We start from the raw sequence: 20094 nt of genomic DNA, 5'->3' as shown, positions 1-20094 counted from the left end.
TATTGCACACATTATTTATTAGGTAACAATATATTGATTATTACAATCTTGAATACAGACACAGACATTCCGTTTCGTGCATACTATTAGATAAATTTATACACAATATGGGAACTGGAAAGGACATTGGAGGTACGTCACGGCTGCAGATAAAAATAGATCACTACGAGAATAGGTGGATCGATGCAGTCGCGTAATGCAGCGAAATGCACGTGCTGCAGTTATGTCCACTGGAGAAGACATATATGAAGTTAGTATTTTTAATTACAACCTATATTCATCATACTTGCAAATAAACAGTAGCATATTGCCCTAAATTTTTTTAAATCTATTATTTTAACAAGGCTTTCTTTAGTAATATGTCAACCTCCACAAATGCCCTACATAAAACCCCAGAAAGTTTTTAAGTACTTACCTACATACAAGCTTTTATTTAACTTGTAATATTGTACCTACCTCTATGTTTAAGACCAAATTTATAAGTCATTGACCCATTTCTTACGGCAAGAATTAAATTTAACTTTTGCACGTTGGACGACAATTCAAGTAAGTCAGCAATAAAAGCATTAAAATATTTTTAGGTGGGGTTATAGTAATATCAAAATAAATACATAAATATTTATCTGTAGCACCATATAGGTACAGTCACCAGCACATATATCTGACACAACAAGCGTGCATAAATATCTGATACGGCTCTATTTCTAGGGCGTGTCAGATATTTTTGCACGCTCCGCTGTGGCAGATATTAATGCTGGTGACTGTACTCCTTCCTTACAGATTAGGTTTCAGTTCAAGCAAGGAAAATATAAGCTCGAATTTGAGAATTTCCCGTATATTCCAATTTAATCTTTTTTAATTAACATTTTAGTTTTCTTAAGTAACTAATCTTGTTTAATAGTAACAGTAGATTAAAAGGTTCCATTAAAATTTATAATTATTTATTTTATTTCAAATCTATCGCACAATACAAACCATTAATTTAAACCATTTACTTTTTATTAGTTCCGAAAATACAACGAAACGGGGTTTAACAACCTTGTAGGTGGATGGTGTAGACTTTCTCTATCTGTCACCATTATAATCAAGAATATATATATAACTAGCCTGTCACCCGCGACTCCGTCCGCGTAGAATTGGTTTATCGCTATCCCGCGAGAACTATTCCATTTCTCGGGATAAAAACTATCCTATGTCCTTCCCCGTAACTCTAACTATCTGTGCACCGAATTTCATCTAAATCGGTTGAGCGGTTTTGACGTGATGAATATACCTACACAAAAAAAAAATTAAATCCGTTTCGGAGGAGTTTGGTCACAAACTCTGTGACACGAGAATTTTATATATATGATAATAATGCCGAACCTACACACTTGTGGGAGTGAAAATTCTAGAAAAATAGAAATTATTAGTTCTGCCAGGGGGTTTAAAAACATCAACTAGCAACAGAAAATTTCTATCTTTAAACATTTATAAGGTGCAAGAAGTATAATTATATTGCAGATAGTGTAATATTTATCGTAATCATTTAGTTTATGTATTACAAAATAAATCAGCAAAGTGCGAGTCTCACTTACGGACGAAAGATTCTGTACTAATCATCATCATCATTAAAGCAGCCATAGGACGTCCGTTGTTGGACATTGGCGCAGTATAAGATGTAAAGGTACCCAAGAAGGCGCTGTTGTCTGTACTCATGAAAGAAAGAAAGAAAGAAAGAAAATACATTTATTTAACGCCATAAAAAACAAACATAGAACAAATAAAGACATACATGACGCTAAACAGGTCCCCACTCAGCATAATGCCACGGCAAGCCGTGGCGCTGATTTTCAGTGAGGACCTTATCTAAAAACTAACTTAAAATAAAAATTTAAAATAAAATAAAACAAATATTAAATTGTATGGCAACACCGGCTTAAACAGTTCAATCGTGTGCAGTTGAAATGTTTTAAGTCACCGCCAAAAGTATACTTTGCAAATATGAATAATGCATATTACTGTTAAAATGGTTATTTAAAAACAACATGCTACATACTTGACTCCTTAAAACAAAAACACAGGTATTTCTATTAAAAGTATCTTACTTGACTAAATAATACGCCAACCAACAGTGGATACATTTTTGAGATCGTAACGTAATAAACCGAACTCATTCAGTCTACCGCCAATTGGTAAAGCGAAATCGACGTTTCTAGCTCATTTATAAGGACAACAAACATTATGAGCGATGATGTACCGAATGAAAACGAGTTCGTTGCCTTTTTCACTTTACGAGTAACAGTTTTCAGCCAGTCTCTTCAGTAGCAAACCTCATAGTTTCAGTATATCCTTTCGTCTGTGTCTCCGCAGTTTACCTCAGAGACTGATGTAGGTATATTAATTACGCCCAAAGAGAAATAACATTTTTGCTTAAAAAAATTAAAGTACCTACCTTCCCTACTTACATGTATGTAAATTAGGTATGTTTTTAATTGGGCCTTTTCCGAAATATTAAACTTTAAAGTGGTGGGGGACAATACACACTAGCTAAATTTTTGTGTTTGTGCGTGCGTGCGTGCGTGCTTGCGTGCGTGCGTGCGTGTGTGTGTGTGTGTGTGTGTGTGTGAAATTATAAGCTAGAAAAGTAAAAACATTTTTTTTTATTAGTAGACATACTCATAACGAATTTAACAGGAAAACTATAACGGCTTAGTACGCTTTACAAGTCAACGAGTAATAGTCGATCAAAAGCTAAAGCTACTGTAAAATACTTGTCGCATATTTGTTAGAAATCCTATATTGTGCGTGATTTGATGTGCCTTGTCGATTGTTTTTTCATTATTGTTTGTTGTTGACGCACTCTGCGCGAATTTTAACAATTTTAGTAATGACAACATTTGGGTACAGAACCCTAAAACTTTTATCATGGTTAATATTTAATCTATATATTGTTCAAACAGTTTATCAGAAGTCATCAACATGATCACGTTAGCTATCGGTGTAGTTTTTCTGGTGTCTCTCTACTTATACTTCACGAGAACTTTTAAGTATTGGAAGCAGCGCGGAGTCAAGCATGACCGACCGTGGCCAGTGTTCGGCACCAACGCAAGAAACTTTCTCTTTCAAATAAACCTTATAGACATTACAACTGATGCCTACCTACGGTACCCAAACGAAAGAGTCGTGGGTTTCTATCGGTCCTCACGTCCAGAACTCATTATCAGAGACCCCATTATTGCCAAACGTATCCTTGCAGACGATTTCTTGTACTTTCATGAGCGTGGCTTCAATTTTAGCAAGAATTATACAGAACCAATGTTCCGGAATTTGTTCATCGCAGATGGAGATTTGTGGAAACTGTTGCGGCAGCGACTGACGCCAGCGTTCTCGAGTGGCAAGCTTAAAGCAATGTTCCCCCTCATAGTGGAAAGAGCGGAGCGTTTAAAAGAACTCGTACAGGATATGGCTAAAGTTGGAGAAGCTATAGATAAACCTATCGATGCACGGGATTTGATGGCACGCTACACCACAGACGTTATTGGAGCTTGCGCCTTTGGCATTGACACTGAATCCCTTGCCGACGAAAACTCGTCGTATCGTAAATTGGGTGTTAAGATATTTTCTTTCGACTTGATAAGGTGCATATTGGTACTTATAAAAGTATTAATGCCCGAAATTACGAGGTATTTGCATTTGTTTGGGGATGTTGAACAAGACGTCATTGATATTGTTACATCTATTCTGAAGAAGAGAAACTACGAGCCCTCTAACAGGCATGACTTCATAGATCTCTTGATTGAGTGTAAAAAGCAAGGTGTGATTTCGGGGAAGTCGATAGAGAAAATAGAGTCTGATGGCAGCCCGGCACGTGTATCGATAGAGATGGATGAAGTGTTGATGGCAGCACAAGTTTTCGTGTTTTTTGCAGGAGGTTTTGAGACTTCATCATCTGCTACCAGCTACGCGCTTCACCAGTTAGCGTTCCACCCAAGAGTTCTGAATAAGGTTCAGAAAGAAGTTGATAAAGTACTCGCTGCGCATCATAACAAATTGAGCTACGACGCTCTCTCTGAAATGACATACCTAAAGTGGTGTCTTCAAGAGGCTTTACGGATGTTTCCTTCGGTAGGGTTCTTACAGCGAAAATGTGCTCGCACCTATAAATTCCTAGATCTGAATATGAGCATTGACCCTGGTGTGATCGTCGCAATCCCGTTGCAAGCTTACCACAACGATCCAAGCGTATTCCCAAACCCGGATGAGTTTCGTCCCGAGCGGTTTGACCCTGCTGAGTTCACGGCGCAACAGAAACTATACTATTTGCCTTTCGGTGACGGTCCTCGTGCTTGTGTTGGTGAGAAGTGTTTCCTTTTATATTAAAAAATTGGTATCCTTGGTATTTTATTCTCTTTGTTTGTACCTACATACATACACACAGGTACAGTCAACTACAAAGATACGATACGGCCAAAGTTACAAAAATATATCTTACAAATTTTTGTAAGTTTGGTGGTATCGATTTTTTGGTAGTTGACTGTACTATACTGTTTGTTGTACCTAAAAAATTACTGACCGACTGGCCTTAGTCCCTATATCAAAACTAATCCTTTCCGATCTGTAACAGTGGATTGATCCATAATTTTCATTAGCCTCCTTTAATTTTAACAATTGTTTTCAGGTAAGCGTCTAGGTCTGATGCAGTCAATGGCAGGGTTGGCAGCGGTTCTGGCGCAGTATTCAGTGCGACCAGCACCCGGAGCACCTCGGCACCCGAAAACTTTTAAAGTCTCCAGCGTAGTACAGATTATCAAGGGAGGCCTACCGCTTATATTCGAAGAGAGGATGACCCGGTGATGGGTTAGGGATGAAGAATAAAGGGTCAATGACGGAAATATTCTTTTGGCTTAAGTAAGCCTATATAGGTACTCATACTAAGGTGCTTGTTGTTCATAATTAGATACTAGGGCTTTTGAAGTTTTTACTGACAGTAATTGTATCTGTATTGATATTTTTGATGACTGAAAATATTTGTGTATCTTATTCATAAGTTTAATTCATTTTTCATAATAAATATAACAATTGTAACCATATTAAAATGAATAGGTCACCAAAATGATCTTTTCTTGATCGCTCGACGGGTCGTGGTGGATTGCACATGACGCCTGTCGCCGGCAAAAATTCTTTTTGAAATATGTATAGCTCCATCGATACTACTTATATGTAGATACATATACGTAAATAATTTCCCTAGGTACCTACTGTCGAGGTCAGCTACACTTTTTCACATCACAATATGGATATTAAGTATTTATTCTTAAAGTGACAGCTAAAAATGACAAATGTTTAAGTAAAAACAGGATAAAACTGTGAGATTAAAATCGATCTTGTAAGTGAAACACGTTAAGTGTCCAGTTTATTTGCGGCGGTTGCCGAATGTAGTAAGCAGTAATATAATTTTAAAATTGCAAACGGAGAAAAGATTAAAATTTATTTTAAATCTACGAATAGACAGAAAAAAGTAAGTATCGTAAGCGTAAAATAGGGAATCAAAGGAAAAACTCTTAATCAACCATTAAACGAGACTAACAAATTCTGTCAAGAACCTATACCCTCGGAATAGTTTTGAACAGTTGGAGAGTTAATAATTGATACAGTTTGTGGACTTAACCCCGCCATTGTCACGACTCGCTCAATAATTCCTCTGAGTTACGGATTGTTCCAAATAGAACGTGGAATAGATTTAGAAGGTGAATTAAATATGAAAATGGAATATGGGTTAGCTATAGCGCTGTTTGGCAATTGGATTGGATAGGGTTTCATGTACATAAAAGCTGGTTTTCAAATATGTTTTTAAGACATTATAATATAACTATGTGTCTTTCCATCAACACCTGTGTAGCTAAACAACATTCGACACTTAGAAATCAAAGTAAAATTATAGCAATAATTTCTTCATAATCTGTCTGATTTTTTAAATGATTTATTTATTTTATTCAATGAAATTACGCAGTATAATAGTAAAACTAAAGCACTGTTAATTTCAGAGATTTCTTTGGAGATTGTGATTTTTGCCTATACCACTACTCTGGCCGCCATTTCTAGGAACCGGATTAACTTGAAATTTTGAAGGTACAGACAATAAAATTACAACAAACAAATAACAATAAAAAAAAGTATAATCAGCTAAAAATGGGTATTTTTTTACAGAAAAGTATTTGAATAAATCCATTAGGTAATTATGCTTTTTCCTAATTATAAAATATGTTATAAAAGCTGTCAGTTTTGCTAAATTGGACTTTAAAGTTTATGGGCAAATAAATGGAAATAATTGCCAAAGTGCCTACCCGCATTCCACGACTGTCAGAACTTTCAGCGTCTAAAAATCACGTTCACTCGTGCACCCAAAATATTCCTTAGAAAAGTCGTTTGCCCATCCGTTCTGTCGAAGCACGAACGTGTTTGCGGCGCAAAAAACTCCTCATGCCGAGAGCTCGAATGGGGCTTCAAATATCCTCTATCAAAATGTCGGACGTAACGATGGACGAACAAATTAGATTTGTTAGTGGGGTAGCGTCACGTATGGAAATGTCTGAGTTATTTGAACGCTTTGTTACAAATGCGGAAAATGGAAAAATGCTGCCCAGTTGCCACAGGGTTCCGTTAGAGTCTTATATACCCACATAGGCAGTAACAAAACTATTGTTGATTTTTTGCTAAAAAAATATGTTTTACAATATCGTGAAAATGCAATTCTACGGTGGAAACTCAAACTGGCTGTGGTGATCCCAGAAAAATTGTGGAAGTTCTTCTCGAATATTCCTATTCATCGAACCTCTCCGCTGTGGGCGTAGTTATCTACTTGCTCATATTATATTATTAATTAAACGTATAAAAATCTAATAATAGATTTTGTCTCTAAATCCACAGGACTGTCATTACTGGCATTCTATTTATGTTAGGCTAATTCTGAAAAACCTAAAATAAGGCCACCATAGTCCATTGATTAAATTATTCAGAACAAGAAACTCTGACAACATTTGAAACTCTCAACCTCATACCCGTACATTTAAGTTGCCGTAGGAAAAACACCACTAATGAAGGCTATCATATTTAAGTAAGTAAGTATGTTACGTATTACATACCTACATGGACATACTTAAAGGCTCAATAAAAATACAAGAAAAGGTGCTGAGAATATAGACAACTGATGTTCTCTAATAGGACAGATATTTGGAAGTTCTTTGTTTTTACCACTAAAGGGAAAGGGACCCTAAAATCCGTTTAAGCGCCACCTTCGCAGGTTAACAAACTAGTCATTTTTCTCTTTCGGCACTGTTGTTGGCACTTTTTTAAAGAAAAGAAAGAAAGAAAGAAAATACATTTATTCACAACACAAGACAACAATATTATTAGGTACAAAAAAAAACAACACAAAGGTATGTGTCATTGCGGTTGTGAATCGGACACTGGCTCAGCATAATGCTGAAGCGTTAAAACACCCCAGCGCTGATTTTCAGCCAGCACCTTCGGCAACCCTCGGACCGTTATAAAGACATACTACACACCATTAACTACATAAGACTACATAAATAAATAGATAATTTTGTTTTGTGTAGATATTTTTGTTTTTGTTACCTAAGTTAGCATTTAGATGAAAATTATGGACAAGGTTTAAATCTGCATTAGACAAGCTACTGACACCGCACTGGAAACTAGTTTAAACCAGTTATTGTTCTAGATTTGCGATTGCGATTTGCCTATCTCGCCCATGCAAAACGTCTCATCTTGTCTATATTATTATTGTTCTATAGTAGCTGCGTCTTACGCCTAAGCCACATCGAACTCACTCATAAGTCAGTATAAAGATTGAAATGTAAATAAAATATTGACGTGAGCCTTAGGAGGTTACAAAATGTACCGAAATCATATTTTCCAATCTCACATAATACAAAGTAAATTTGAAAAATATATTGACGTGATCCACACTCGTATTGTCGTGTTCCGCACTGGGCCCGCGTGGGAACTACTGCCCAAGCCCTCTCATTCTGAGAGGAGGCTTGTGCCCAGCAGTGGGACGTATATAGGCTGGGATGATGATTGACGTGATAGGAAAGAAAACAAACGTATACACAAACACAAACGTACCTGTACAAAAAGATGTCTGATGATATCCCGTAGGATTAGGTGGCAGTATTTATCACAGGCGTACCTACACACTCCAACATGTCAACAGAACATTATACGCTAATGTTATTATCTGTTTGCTTACTTCTCAACACGAATACCTTAAAACTAGATATATAAGAAGTCACGCATTGATGTAATCCTCGAGTAATCGTATCGTCAACATATAATCCCACCACCAATTAGAAATGCTTGTTCATTATTCACATTTAAAAATAAATTAAAACTCCACCTTTAAGCCGAGTTTAGACTTGCAAGAAAACCGTGCAAGTTGCATTACATTGCGAGGGCGTAAAGCCAACGAGTTAGTAGTGGTCAATTGATCGCCGCAATGTAATGCAACTTGTACGATTTTTCTTGCAAGTCTAAACTCGGCTTTACAATGAACAGCTTTCTTTTGCCTATAGCCTGGCCGGTTTTTGTCTAATTGTGTACAATTGCCTATTTTCTTGATACTTGTGATTGTTCCAATTTGAAGATGTGTATTTATTTGCATAAGATTGTTTTTGTTTTTGTCTGCAAGCTGCACTGCGTATAAAATTTAATGTCACATTCCCCTCTCCTTAGTTTTAATTGTATGTCGTGTATCATCTCGTGTTTGTCTAACTTGGTTTAGTTTTTAAGTTACTGTGGACCCACTGGTGCCATGACACATGCTGAGAGGTGTCCTTTTTTGTACTAACTGCGTGTATATGTATATGTTTATGGTTTTGTTCAGCCACGTTCAGCTGTATTATTGTATTCTATTCTATTCTATATACCTACTAAAGTCATTAAGCCTCGAAATCAAAAGTAGTATTGATTTGGATACTCATTTAAGTGGCTTGAGCTGTTATATTGGGTGCAATCCCCAGTTCGTAGTGCGTCGCGCCACGGTAATTAGTGGAGGTAATTAGGCGCAGAGCCAGCAATGTGATTAACTTCAATCAATAAACTAATAAAGCCAATAAAAATCATTGGTTGACCGAAAAAGCTGCATGATATTCAATCTCATCCTGTACATACGATCGTAGATAAAATTGTCTAAGCATTAGAAAAAAAATGTTTACTCGGCGATAAAAATAAACACAAGGTAAAAACACTGAGTTTTTACAGCAGCTCAAGAATGTTGTGTTAGAGACCACTACGCTGATTTTAAACTTCAACTGAATTAAAAATCTATTATAATAAATCTATTAGCTTTTGCTTGCGACTTCGTCTACCAAGAATTGGTTTATCGCTATCCCGCGAGAACTGTGCAATTTTTCGGGATAAAAACTAGGTATCCTATGTTCTTTCCAGGGTCTCAAGCTACCTCTATCTGAAATTTCGTCTGAAGCGGTTCAAGAGTTCAAGCGTGAAGAGGTAACACACATAACTACAAGCAGATAGTGTTATCATTTTATCATTCATTTTATTTATCATTTTAGTAAGGGTAAGGATTATACGAGTACTTCCACATTATTTACTATGTTATGTGAGATCCCTTAAAGGGATAATTTCGCTTTCAGTTGTTTTTCCTTATTTCTTTCTTATTGATCAATAAAATTATACTTATGTAACAGATAGATCATATCTATGATGCCGTCTCTGTTTGTTTGTTTTGTTATCAATGAGTGATGAAACAGGGCCTTAGTATTTCAGTTTTTAATCAAGCATGTTCATCTAAAGTTTTAATATGCTCGCGAGTGAACGCTGTCTTTAGAGCTAGCTGTAGGATTTTCATTAAATTGCATAGTTTTAAGGAGGGGTACACACAGTTTGAAAATTGGAATAATTCAATCAGGCACGGTACTATGTGGTATTGTACCAGAGTAGGTTAGGTACCTATCTGCTTATATTTTTTTAATAAAATCGTACCACTGTAAGGGACACTTGGATTGGGCGAGTTTTATTCAAAATATTTAGTTTAATAATAATACTATCGAATTTACTGATCGAGAATTGCTCGTTTGAAAATATAATAACAGACGATTTTTTGTTCGACCATTTTCAATAATTTTATTGGTAATTCACGAATAATTTGGTTACTCTTATTCGGTATTTGTCATTCGAATAATTTTTGACAATCTCTGATGTATGTAGGTAAATCTGTTCAGCGATTTAATAGTGAAGACGTAAGTGACAGTTACCTTCGCATTTATAATATTAAAGATTTCACGCATGGTATGAATGTAGTCCAGCCCTAAGAACGGAGCTCGTTTAACGACTGAACTTGCTGGAGATTAATAGTAAGTCAATGAACCCAGGTAGCTCGCGTTTCAAAGGAAAACTTACATAAAATGCTAATCTGTGTCCGACTTGCTCTTCGTTTTGCGGGCTTTGGTTAAAGTTTTAGATAACCTAATTTTATGGGATAGTTAAGACTTAAACTTTTGTGGTCCGATCAGCTAGAAGGATATTCGTAAACTATTTTAATACAGCAAGGCGCGGTTATGTTTTTAGTTTTTGAACTAGCTCAGTAAATTTTCCAGTGGTACTGTAAACCAGGGTGTCTTTGAACTGTGAGGAGTTTAACGACAAATTCGCTCATGATAATTCACGTTTGCTAAGTTTCAGTCGATGTCACAGTTGATCTTCTTTTGATATACTCATACACCATCGATCTCCTTTTTCCCGCAACTTCATCTGCGTGGGAACTTTATACTATTCCGGGATAAATAAGCGTGACATTGACAAGTTCTGTGGACAAGACAGATATGCAGAAGAATACAGTGTTGAAGAGCAAGCCAATTTATACATTTCGATTGACTTGGATAAATATAATTCGTCTATTAAGCTATAGCTGATTTCTAAAATCTTGAATCCCTCCTTTTCATGTAAAAATGGCGGCCAAGACTTGTGAGGCTTGTGAGCTTATAACGCTGTCGCTGTAAAAAGTTATCAGATCCAAGGAAAAGCCAAGCCCCTTAACCCTGGCTTTACTAAACCTACACCTTGGTTTTAAAGTGTGACCTGGCAGCTTTATAGCTCTACCTATTGCACATCTTTAAATTGGAGACCTGTGGCATAATTTTCTACCGTATAAGTCTATCAGACTGGCCGATATTGCATGAAATTAAGTTTGTCTTCAATATTGTGATAATATATTATTAATCTTAATTTCTTACAATATCGGCCAGATGGTTCGATAAATTTGTACGGTAGAAATATCAATAAAATCTAAAATATAAAAGCTAGATCAACTAAACTTGGTGTGCTTAATAAGTTTCCTAACCACATCTTATGCTGTGAATTTGGGCTTTCTAGTGTCAAGTGTGTAAGGGTTTGAAAATACGACGAAACGGTTCGAGAAAAGGTAGGGCAGGTAAAGCCCCGCCTTCTTTTTTTTTTCGTCTTGGCGGGGGCACTGCCGTGCCCCCAGATTACTTACCTAAATATACCGAAACGGTAAAAATAAGGAACCTATAAAAGATTCAAAGTGAGTGGCAACGTGTGGGCTAATGTATTCAGGCGTTGCATTTTACGCTCAAACATCTGAGTGACGTTTTAATGTAGTCGAATGGATTTATTCGCAGCTTCCCGTTTTCGTTGCTGACATATAACAGATCCTCGAACTAAAACTGGAGTGGATTGAGGCTTTTATGTGTCTTTAAAGTCAACTATTAAAACTTTTACCTATTTTTCGATTCGATTGATTTTTAAGTTTCCAATGCATTCACAGTATAAAGTAACTATGTTTGTTAGAATATAAGCGGTCGAAAATTTTAATCTTAAAATTTTAATTTTGTACTTTTATTTACAATAGTACGTACATAAAGCTTACGGACCCGATTTATTTTAATTTACAGGCATGTACGAGTATATTGTCGGTGTCAGTGGCTTTAACTTCTTTAGATGTAATTAGGTATATTACTTCATTTTAATATCAGCTTCCAGGGGTATTTTTTTTATGGTTGAAATTGAGATAATTCCGCATTGAATACGTTAAGTAGGTACACCTGACAGTTGTTAGGTAGGTAGATATTTTAAATATAAAATCTTCAAAGAATAATTAACAAACATAAAATACTACCATAATAAAAATCCGTTGAGATAAAGTCAATGGCTGGTCAGTTTATAGAAAAACATCAAGTTTTTTTTAATAGTTTTCTGTTGTACGTCTCTAAGCACGTCGTTGTTATAAAAAGACATAAGTTTCCACGTGACTGCGTCGATAAAGCCAGGCCCACACTTGAGTAGGGTCAGCGCATCAAAGGGATAGACAAGTCACTTTGATAACTCGGCCCATTGTTATTAAAATATGGGGTTAAACTGTAAGTTTGGAAAACATATCTTCCTGTATAACATATGATAGTGGACGTGTTTAAAATTATGCAGAAATAATATTTTTTATTTTGGGAATCGAAAATACGTAATTGGTTAATTGTTAAAGCATTTAAGCTAAATGTAGGAGTGCTCGTCACTGTCCCAATAGTTGGCATCTTTAATTTTATGTCATTAGCAATAGAGGTGACAGCAGGGTGTCGTCTATTGGACATTAGCGTGTCGGACACACGGACGTTTACCTTATTTGATATCACCATACAATGGATAAGTATACTTTTTGTGAGCCGTCAAAATGCGATTCCACCATGAGTTTTATATGTTAATACTCTTAATTTTTTTCAAAGCTACTAAAAGTAAAGTATTACAGTTGACTGAAAATTAATCTGGATTATCGGGTAGTGTTTGATGTTTTTTTATAAGGGCTGTGATTTCACATTTTTGTTGGTCAAGAACTTAATTTTTTTTTGTAGGACAATAACTATTAAATAGATAGTAGGTATCCTCTTAAAAGGGCATCATCAAAATGAAATAGTAAAGTCGTCGATGTAAACCAATTTGAAATCTGCGAATCTTTTATTTTCAACTAGTACTTTAAAATGCAAAGGTTCGATCTGAGATTCAATTCCACACATTGGCTGGAGCGTGCTGACTCTCAAACCGTGGTATAAAGGGCTGAGGGGATGTCTGTGAAGCTTTGAGATGCGTCAAAGAGTGAGCTGAGCGGAAAAAAAATAATGAGGGTTTTCTGACAGGTGGGATATCGCTAGATGGCGTTAGTATTGTGAGGTTCGTTTGGCGTTACAGTCTTGCTTGTGATTGGCTAATTTAGTTATAAACCGAACATGACACAAGTGTTAAAGTTTGTCAACGAATCGCACGATATTAACGCCAGCCTAGCACGAAAACCCTATTAGTATAGGCATTAAATAAATATAAATTATCTGTATCAAAAACTTAACAAATATCATTACTTATAACAGTTTTCAATGATTCACGGTCAATAACTTACAATACAACTTACATTAGACATAATTGACATTGAGTTTGAAATGTCTCACTATATCCCGTATACAATTTATATTATTTTTAAAATTTTATTTTCGTTTAAATAATTTATTAAGGATAATCACCGTCTACATCACTTATTAAATAGTTACTTATCTATCTTATGTACATTATTTAAATTAAATGAATGAAAACAAATACTCAAATAATTACCACGTCTGAGTAATTGACTTTTGTTCTTGTCTGTTGCGTCGTGTTAAATACTGGCTTTACAATATCTACTAAGTACTTTATTTAATTACAGAGATTAAGGGGCTGTTTCACCATCCATTGATTAGTGTTAACTGGCGGTTAGGTGTGATGCCGTCTCTATTTGTTTTGTTCGAATAGACGGAGACGGCATCACATTTAACTGTCAGTTAACACTAATTAATGGATGGTGAAACAGCCCCTAAATATTTTGCATGAATAACTGTCTCGTAACAATAAGGAGGTAAGCAAGACAAACCCGCTGTCAGTACTACGCATCCTTACTCAGTCGTTATCTAAATCAAGAGGCTGCAGTCGCGCCCAGTTTTTAAAGGATTTGCACTAAATGGAAGGCAGTGCCAAGCTATTGGTGACCAGTCTATTCGTATATGTATATTTAGGCAATTTTGTTCTGTAATCTTTTTGTTTGTGGGTGGGCAACTGGGCATACTAGATACGGCCTACTAACCTGAAACAAATGATTGTATGCACGACAAGAAAACTAAAAGAGCGCTGAAAGAGCTTCGTTACAACCTCGTTATATTGAAATCGCTTTTGTACGTGACATCGACTAAATATGTCACTGGGATTACTAATGTATGGGGAAAAACTTTTCCCAAAGTATCACATCCCAAAATATTTACTCAAATTAACATTTGGCAAAAAATCATTTACAGTTAGTGTATTTTTTTTGGCAATTTTTTGTTTCAAAAATATAATTACTTTGTCATGTTTCATATTACCAAGTATTATTTAGTCAAATGTATCGTTTGGCATAAAACACTCTTCCCAAAATATTGCATGGTATAATAACCTACGAGTACTTTTCTGGTAGCAGTTCGTTTCTGCGGGGGACGCAGTTCTAACCTAACCTAACATATGATTGTTTTTTTTTTGTATTTTTTTCCAGTGCTGGTCTCTTTTTCTGGTTTTTCTGTGCATCCATGTCTCAGTTTGTATTTTCGCTAACCTAACCTACTTTTCTGATAGCAGTTCATTTCTGTGGGGGACGCAGTTCGTGTGCGAAGTGTCATTTTGAACAAACATTTTTTTGGAATATAATATTAGCCAAAAGAAAACGTTTGTATGTCAAATGATAATTTGACCAAATGAATAAAATGCGAAATGTTAATACTTATGCTAAAGATTCGTTGGGAAATGAAACTATGCGATAAGTTTTTGGGAAGTGAAATTTGGCGAAAAATATTCTGCCGAAACGGCACTACACCATGTCACTGAGTGTGGTGCGTAAACTAACTAATAATAGGAGGAATACAAATGTCATTGTGTGTATTTCCTTTCACAATCGGTGTTGCCAGTTCTTCGCCTCTTCCGTTGTCAGTGAGCTTACGTTTTTTGTTTTTTATAGGCTTTAGTAAATTATGGTATTCATCTACAAAAAAAAATCAGACATAATTATGGTCAACTAATATGTTAGAAACGTCGAGATCATAATGCACTTTATTAGTTTTCGGCGCATTTACAGGATTTCATCACAGCAATCTTGCAGATAGGGGCCTATAAAGCTAGTCAATTTAGAGTACAAAGCACTGGCATGTCACCGTTACAAATCGGTTTGCACTAGATTGTCTAAGCGTCCGGGTTAACATGAGCCTTACGCGGCGCACTTGAGTCAATGGAACATTGGGAGCTTCCGCTATAATATAACACTTTTTAAATCATCCTCTCAGCAAAAACCCATTTTTAGCAGTTAACTTCGTGAAAAACTGAGCTGTGTACATGCGGTCGAATTTTTAGCTCGCGTGACGTTTCTGTTCATCTTATTTCTATTTCTGTGGCGTAAATGCTAGGCAGACAACGCTTGGTGGGAGATTTGCACAACCACATAATGCACTCGTCCGGGATAAACGCCGTAATGTGAATGGAGCCTTATCGCACGACAGTTCAAGAACAGTAGGGTAACAGTTACAGTACTGTCAATATGAAATCTTATTACTTTATATCTTTAATCGAGCATTCTTGTATTGTCTTGTAGAGTGATGTTGTCGCAATTTACAATGTGATGAGGGTTACAAACAAACAAGCAAAACGAGTTTTTATCCGCGGTTTCGCGGTTGTGAGTCCTATAAAGTCTTTGATAGTACTTCACATCGTGCATTGGAATAAAGGAAGCCTAGTGTTATTTTTAAAAATAACTATTTTCAGCTATCTATGTGGGATCTCTTGAAGGAAACAAACTTTTCGAAATTAAATAAGAAAAAGTTTATTAAAAATTAAATGGAATACGTTAAATAGAACAGAATAATACAGAAAACACATGCAGCAACTAGGCTCACCCGATCGTAACTCAAATCTTAAATCCCTTTCACTCACTCGCTCGTCTCATTCACTCCACAATAAGTCTTCATTCATTCGGTCGCTCGTTTACATCAAATCATTCTAACATTAATCCACCCTCATTCCCACATCTATATCTGCACACTAAATTTCGCCTCTATCCGCTCAGCGGCTTAAGCATGAAAGAGTAAAACATGCACGCACGCACGTACACACGCAAATACACAAAACTTTGAAATTTATAATATTATTAGTCTGATAGAATAAACCCTGCACTACTGCGTTTGTATATACTACGCCTTTATCGCACATCGTTCACTCGATACATCGCTCTCGCACGTGTGCAATCGCCCTAACTTTCGGGTTGGCTTTCAACGGACGTTACGTGCTTTAAGAGCCTACTTTAGAGATATTCCTAAGGATTTTTTGTTTTATTTAGAGGGGATACCGCACCGTTTTGTGGCTTAAATAAATCTAAATCGCTTGGGATTCCTCGGGTGGTGATGTAAGAGTACCTATGGTATGTAACTATGTATGTATATATGTTAAAACGTCGTCGTATTTTGAAAGTATTGTATTGTATTGTTTTGAAAGTTTGTCAGTAAGCGGTTAAAGCTTATTGAGTGCTTTATTGTTATGCATAGAGCGTAAAGAAGAGCTTTCATATTTTAATATCTCTGATGTCAATATTACTGTCTTTATTGTTTTTCTGTATCTTACCTTACCTTAGATATTTGTCTCTTTATACCTTTGTATTCTGTACTGCTTACTATATTCTGGTGTTCAATAAATAGTCATTGTATTTTATGTAGTAGCAAATAGAGTTTAAGTGGAACTTAAATATACTCAGCAGCACAAAATTTGGCCCACTCTTCATACAAAATTATCGATTCTGCATACATTTGAGGGCCAGATTTTTTGACGTTCAGTATATATTTTTGAATAATGAAACATCATCGTGTCTATACGGATGCGTCGTAATTACCTACCTAGTAAAAGGAGTATCACTCAACTATTTTACCTACACTTATGATCTATATTATGTTCTTTAAAAATCCTTGACACATTTAGTTCGCATTTATATTTGTAAAAGTGAATAAGAACTTAATAAGATGAATAAATTGACCTCTGAATGTTTAAACAGAAATTTAAACATTTCGGAAAAATATTGTTATAAAATATTGTTATTGAGTTTTGATTTATTCTGTACCTTAAAAACTAAGTTCAAAATTATACAAAACAAAAAGAAAAGTCAACTGGAACGCACATGCAGCACAATAAAATAGAAAAAAATAAAAAGGTTAATGTAGATAAAATATAAGGTAAAGGGTCGAAGGGACGCAGCTGCCGTATCTCACGACGAGGCATTTCCGATTGCACCCTGTGCCCTGCAGGACAAGAAGATTTAAAAAATATCGCCTTGTCTCAAACTTCTAATGCAATAGGAAAAACACGGATACGACTCCGTTCAACACGTTTTGGTTGACCATTCTTGACTCAACTTATTTAGCAACTAAAAATTGTGTAAAAAGAAATATACCTGGTTACTGTAAAGAGATTAGTAGTGATTACTTACCTACTACAAAACTGAAATTGTAACGAAACTGAAAACGGTAGGGATTACGAAACTACCGTGAGACTCAGTGCATTTAAAAAATATTATTGTACCGGATAACTCGCGTCTTAAATAGAGTTTAGTGCGCGTGTTGCAGCAGCTTCTTCTCTTTTAAGATGTGGTTTTTCCGTCCTAATGAGGGCTATCGCGTATGAATTCGTCACTAAAGGCGCTAGTGTAGCGTGAGGTCTCCGAAATGTCAAATCTCATAGTTTTTGAGTGAGCTACCTGGGTTTATTTATAATTAAAAAAATTTGTGAATATTTTGCAATGTCTGAAATTAATTATGGCAAATATGCGTTACGGGGCAATGAATGTCTGTGTTTTGAGACAGTTTTGTCTTTCGGAAACATTTGTCCTCCCTTTTTTCCGAACAAAACGGGGACTATGGAACACTGTGGCATGCTCGATATTTTTATGGTACGGTTTTAAGGTGTATTAAATATGATTTTAATCTAAACTTTGTTTTCACGCCCGTAATAACAGACTTTGAAAGCCATACTTAAAAACCTCACGCAACAGTGCGCCATCTAGTGAGACAAAAAACGATAGCATTCATTAATAGGACAATTTCGCCAGTGTCAAGGTAAACTCTCTTTGAGAGGGACGTTGTACGGTAATTGTAGTTTTTGCACTTTGATAGTAAAATCCCAGAAACCACGTGGAGACAACTTGCGCATTAAAAAATGTCAGACACGAGAGCAATATAGAATTTTGTGATCACTGTTCACTGTTAAGGTTAATCGCCGCATAAAATTCTATCAAAATTATACTTCAACTAGCCAAAGAAACAGAAATAGCAAAATTAGATATTGTCTACATCCGCCATGTTCGAATGCTACAAATCGAATCCCATTTAAATTTTCACTTAGTTTGCGCGGTCATTCTATTTGTTTCGCTTCCGAAAAACAAACCTTCAAAATGATGTGATATTAATAATCTACCTAAGGGAAATAATCCTATTTTACGACATCTCTTGTCCGGGTGAGCGGTTAGTTCCAATGGAATGCCGAAAGTTTCTCGATGAGGGCTACGGTATAGATGTCGCTAGCGTCACTGCTTAAGTGGCTAAATAAGAAACAAACAAGCTGAGATATGTGGTGCATAGGGAAAATTCGTGTCTGTGCCGTTGACTAACAGTGGTGTAGCGGTATAGCACGCGGTACGGAATACCGAGGACCTGGGTTCGATTCCCAGTGTTGGTCTTATTTTTCTGGTTTTTCTGTGCATCTATATTTCAGTTTGTATTTTCAATTTAGGTTTTACGGGATGACCGTAAAAGTAAAAATTTGGAATTGAAATAAAAAATACAAAAAGATTCCAAAAAACCAATCCTATTTTACCCTCGATTTTGAGTGAAATAAACTAATTCACAATTTGTCATTAATTTCAAGTTCCTTTTGAAAAAAAAAATAGAATAGAATAGAATAGAAATAACTTTATTCATCCACAACACAGAATGGCATAACAAGATTTAAAAATATACGTATATCATTCATTAAAGTTAAACTACAAAGTTAATTTAATAAATATATTTATTTAGTTAATAATGTACAATTAAGGGTCATTTGTCATCGTATCTTAAATGACAAGCCCATTTAAAAGTGACATTTAGGTCTTCTTTGCTTGTCATACAAACTGTATACAAATTACGGAGCCATGAGAGTTTCATGGCATGTGACAGGGAGATAGGACGAGATCGCCGGATAGGACGGGCACGTCGGAACTTTAATAGGATGGCCATGACTTTAGAGTTTTCTGAGACTATTTGTTGTAGTCGGTTGGAAGAATTCGTTTCGTGCCGGGAACACTATTATGAATATATCTACGGTACCCACATATACCCCATCAAAACACGCAATAGGCAAAGTGAATGAGCAATCGCGGTTATTACTCACAATAATTTACTTCAGGGGTCAGCAACCTTTCGGCAAGAACATTGCAATTTCCACATTGCGGCAAAATAAGATATTATTCGCACATGAAATGTAATACTGTCATAACTTAATTTTTGGGGGTGTTTGTTGTATACTGTGTTATACAAATTTTGAGTTATGACAGTATTACATTTCATGTGCAAATTCTTTATTTTATTTGACATTTTTGTGTAACTTGGTGGTACGATGTGTCACTTTGAGTGAATGCATAATATGAAACATTGTTGACACAACTGACACTGATATAAGTTTTTGTTAAAAAAATATTTTCAATACAAGCTTTCCTGCTGACTGTACTTTTTGTTGATTGTACTTGAATTGTCATCTAAACTACATTTTCTTACCACTTTCTTTTAAGTCAATACGACCACTGGGAACGGGTCAAACTCAACACAACTAGCAAGATGTATATCGGGTCAAAAATACAATCATAAATACATACATAATTACATAAGTTAAACGTTGTAATAATAAGATAGTAGATATTATCTATAGTTGGTGTAATATTGTTAAATAATTTTCCACAAAAGACGTCCAGATTGTTCCAACCGGCTGGTCACAAGAGCTAGAAGGTGG

The 20094-nt window shown here is 35.7% G+C and overlaps 1 protein-coding gene across 1 annotated transcript; it reads left to right on the top strand.

Annotated features, from left to right (window-relative positions):
* Positions 1-2958: 2958 nt before the first annotated feature.
* Positions 2959-5085, top strand: LOC141431609 (cytochrome P450 6B6-like). Its single transcript, XM_074092787.1, has 2 exons — positions 2959-4336; positions 4661-5085. Exons 1-2 carry the CDS (start codon positions 2962-2964, stop codon positions 4834-4836), a joined length of 1551 nt encoding a protein of 516 aa, XP_073948888.1. The 5' UTR covers positions 2959-2961; the 3' UTR covers positions 4837-5085.
* The last annotated feature ends 15009 nt before the right edge of the window (positions 5086-20094 follow it).

Source organism: Choristoneura fumiferana, chromosome 10 (genome assembly GCF_025370935.1).
Source record: "Choristoneura fumiferana chromosome 10, NRCan_CFum_1, whole genome shotgun sequence".
Taxonomy (NCBI): Eukaryota; Metazoa; Arthropoda; class Insecta; order Lepidoptera; family Tortricidae; genus Choristoneura; species Choristoneura fumiferana.
The sequence above is the reverse complement of the archived record's forward strand: the minus strand, read 5'-3'. Positions and strand labels throughout refer to the sequence as shown.

Coding starts and splice junctions, on each gene's coding strand:
- LOC141431609 (XM_074092787.1), top strand. CDS start 2,962: ATGATCACGTTAGCTATCGGTGTAGTTTTTCTGGTGTCTCTCTACTTA. Junction 4,337..4,660: donor CGGTCCTCGTGCTTGTGTTG/GTGAGAAGTGTT, acceptor AATTGTTTTCAG/GTAAGCGTCTAGGTCTGATG.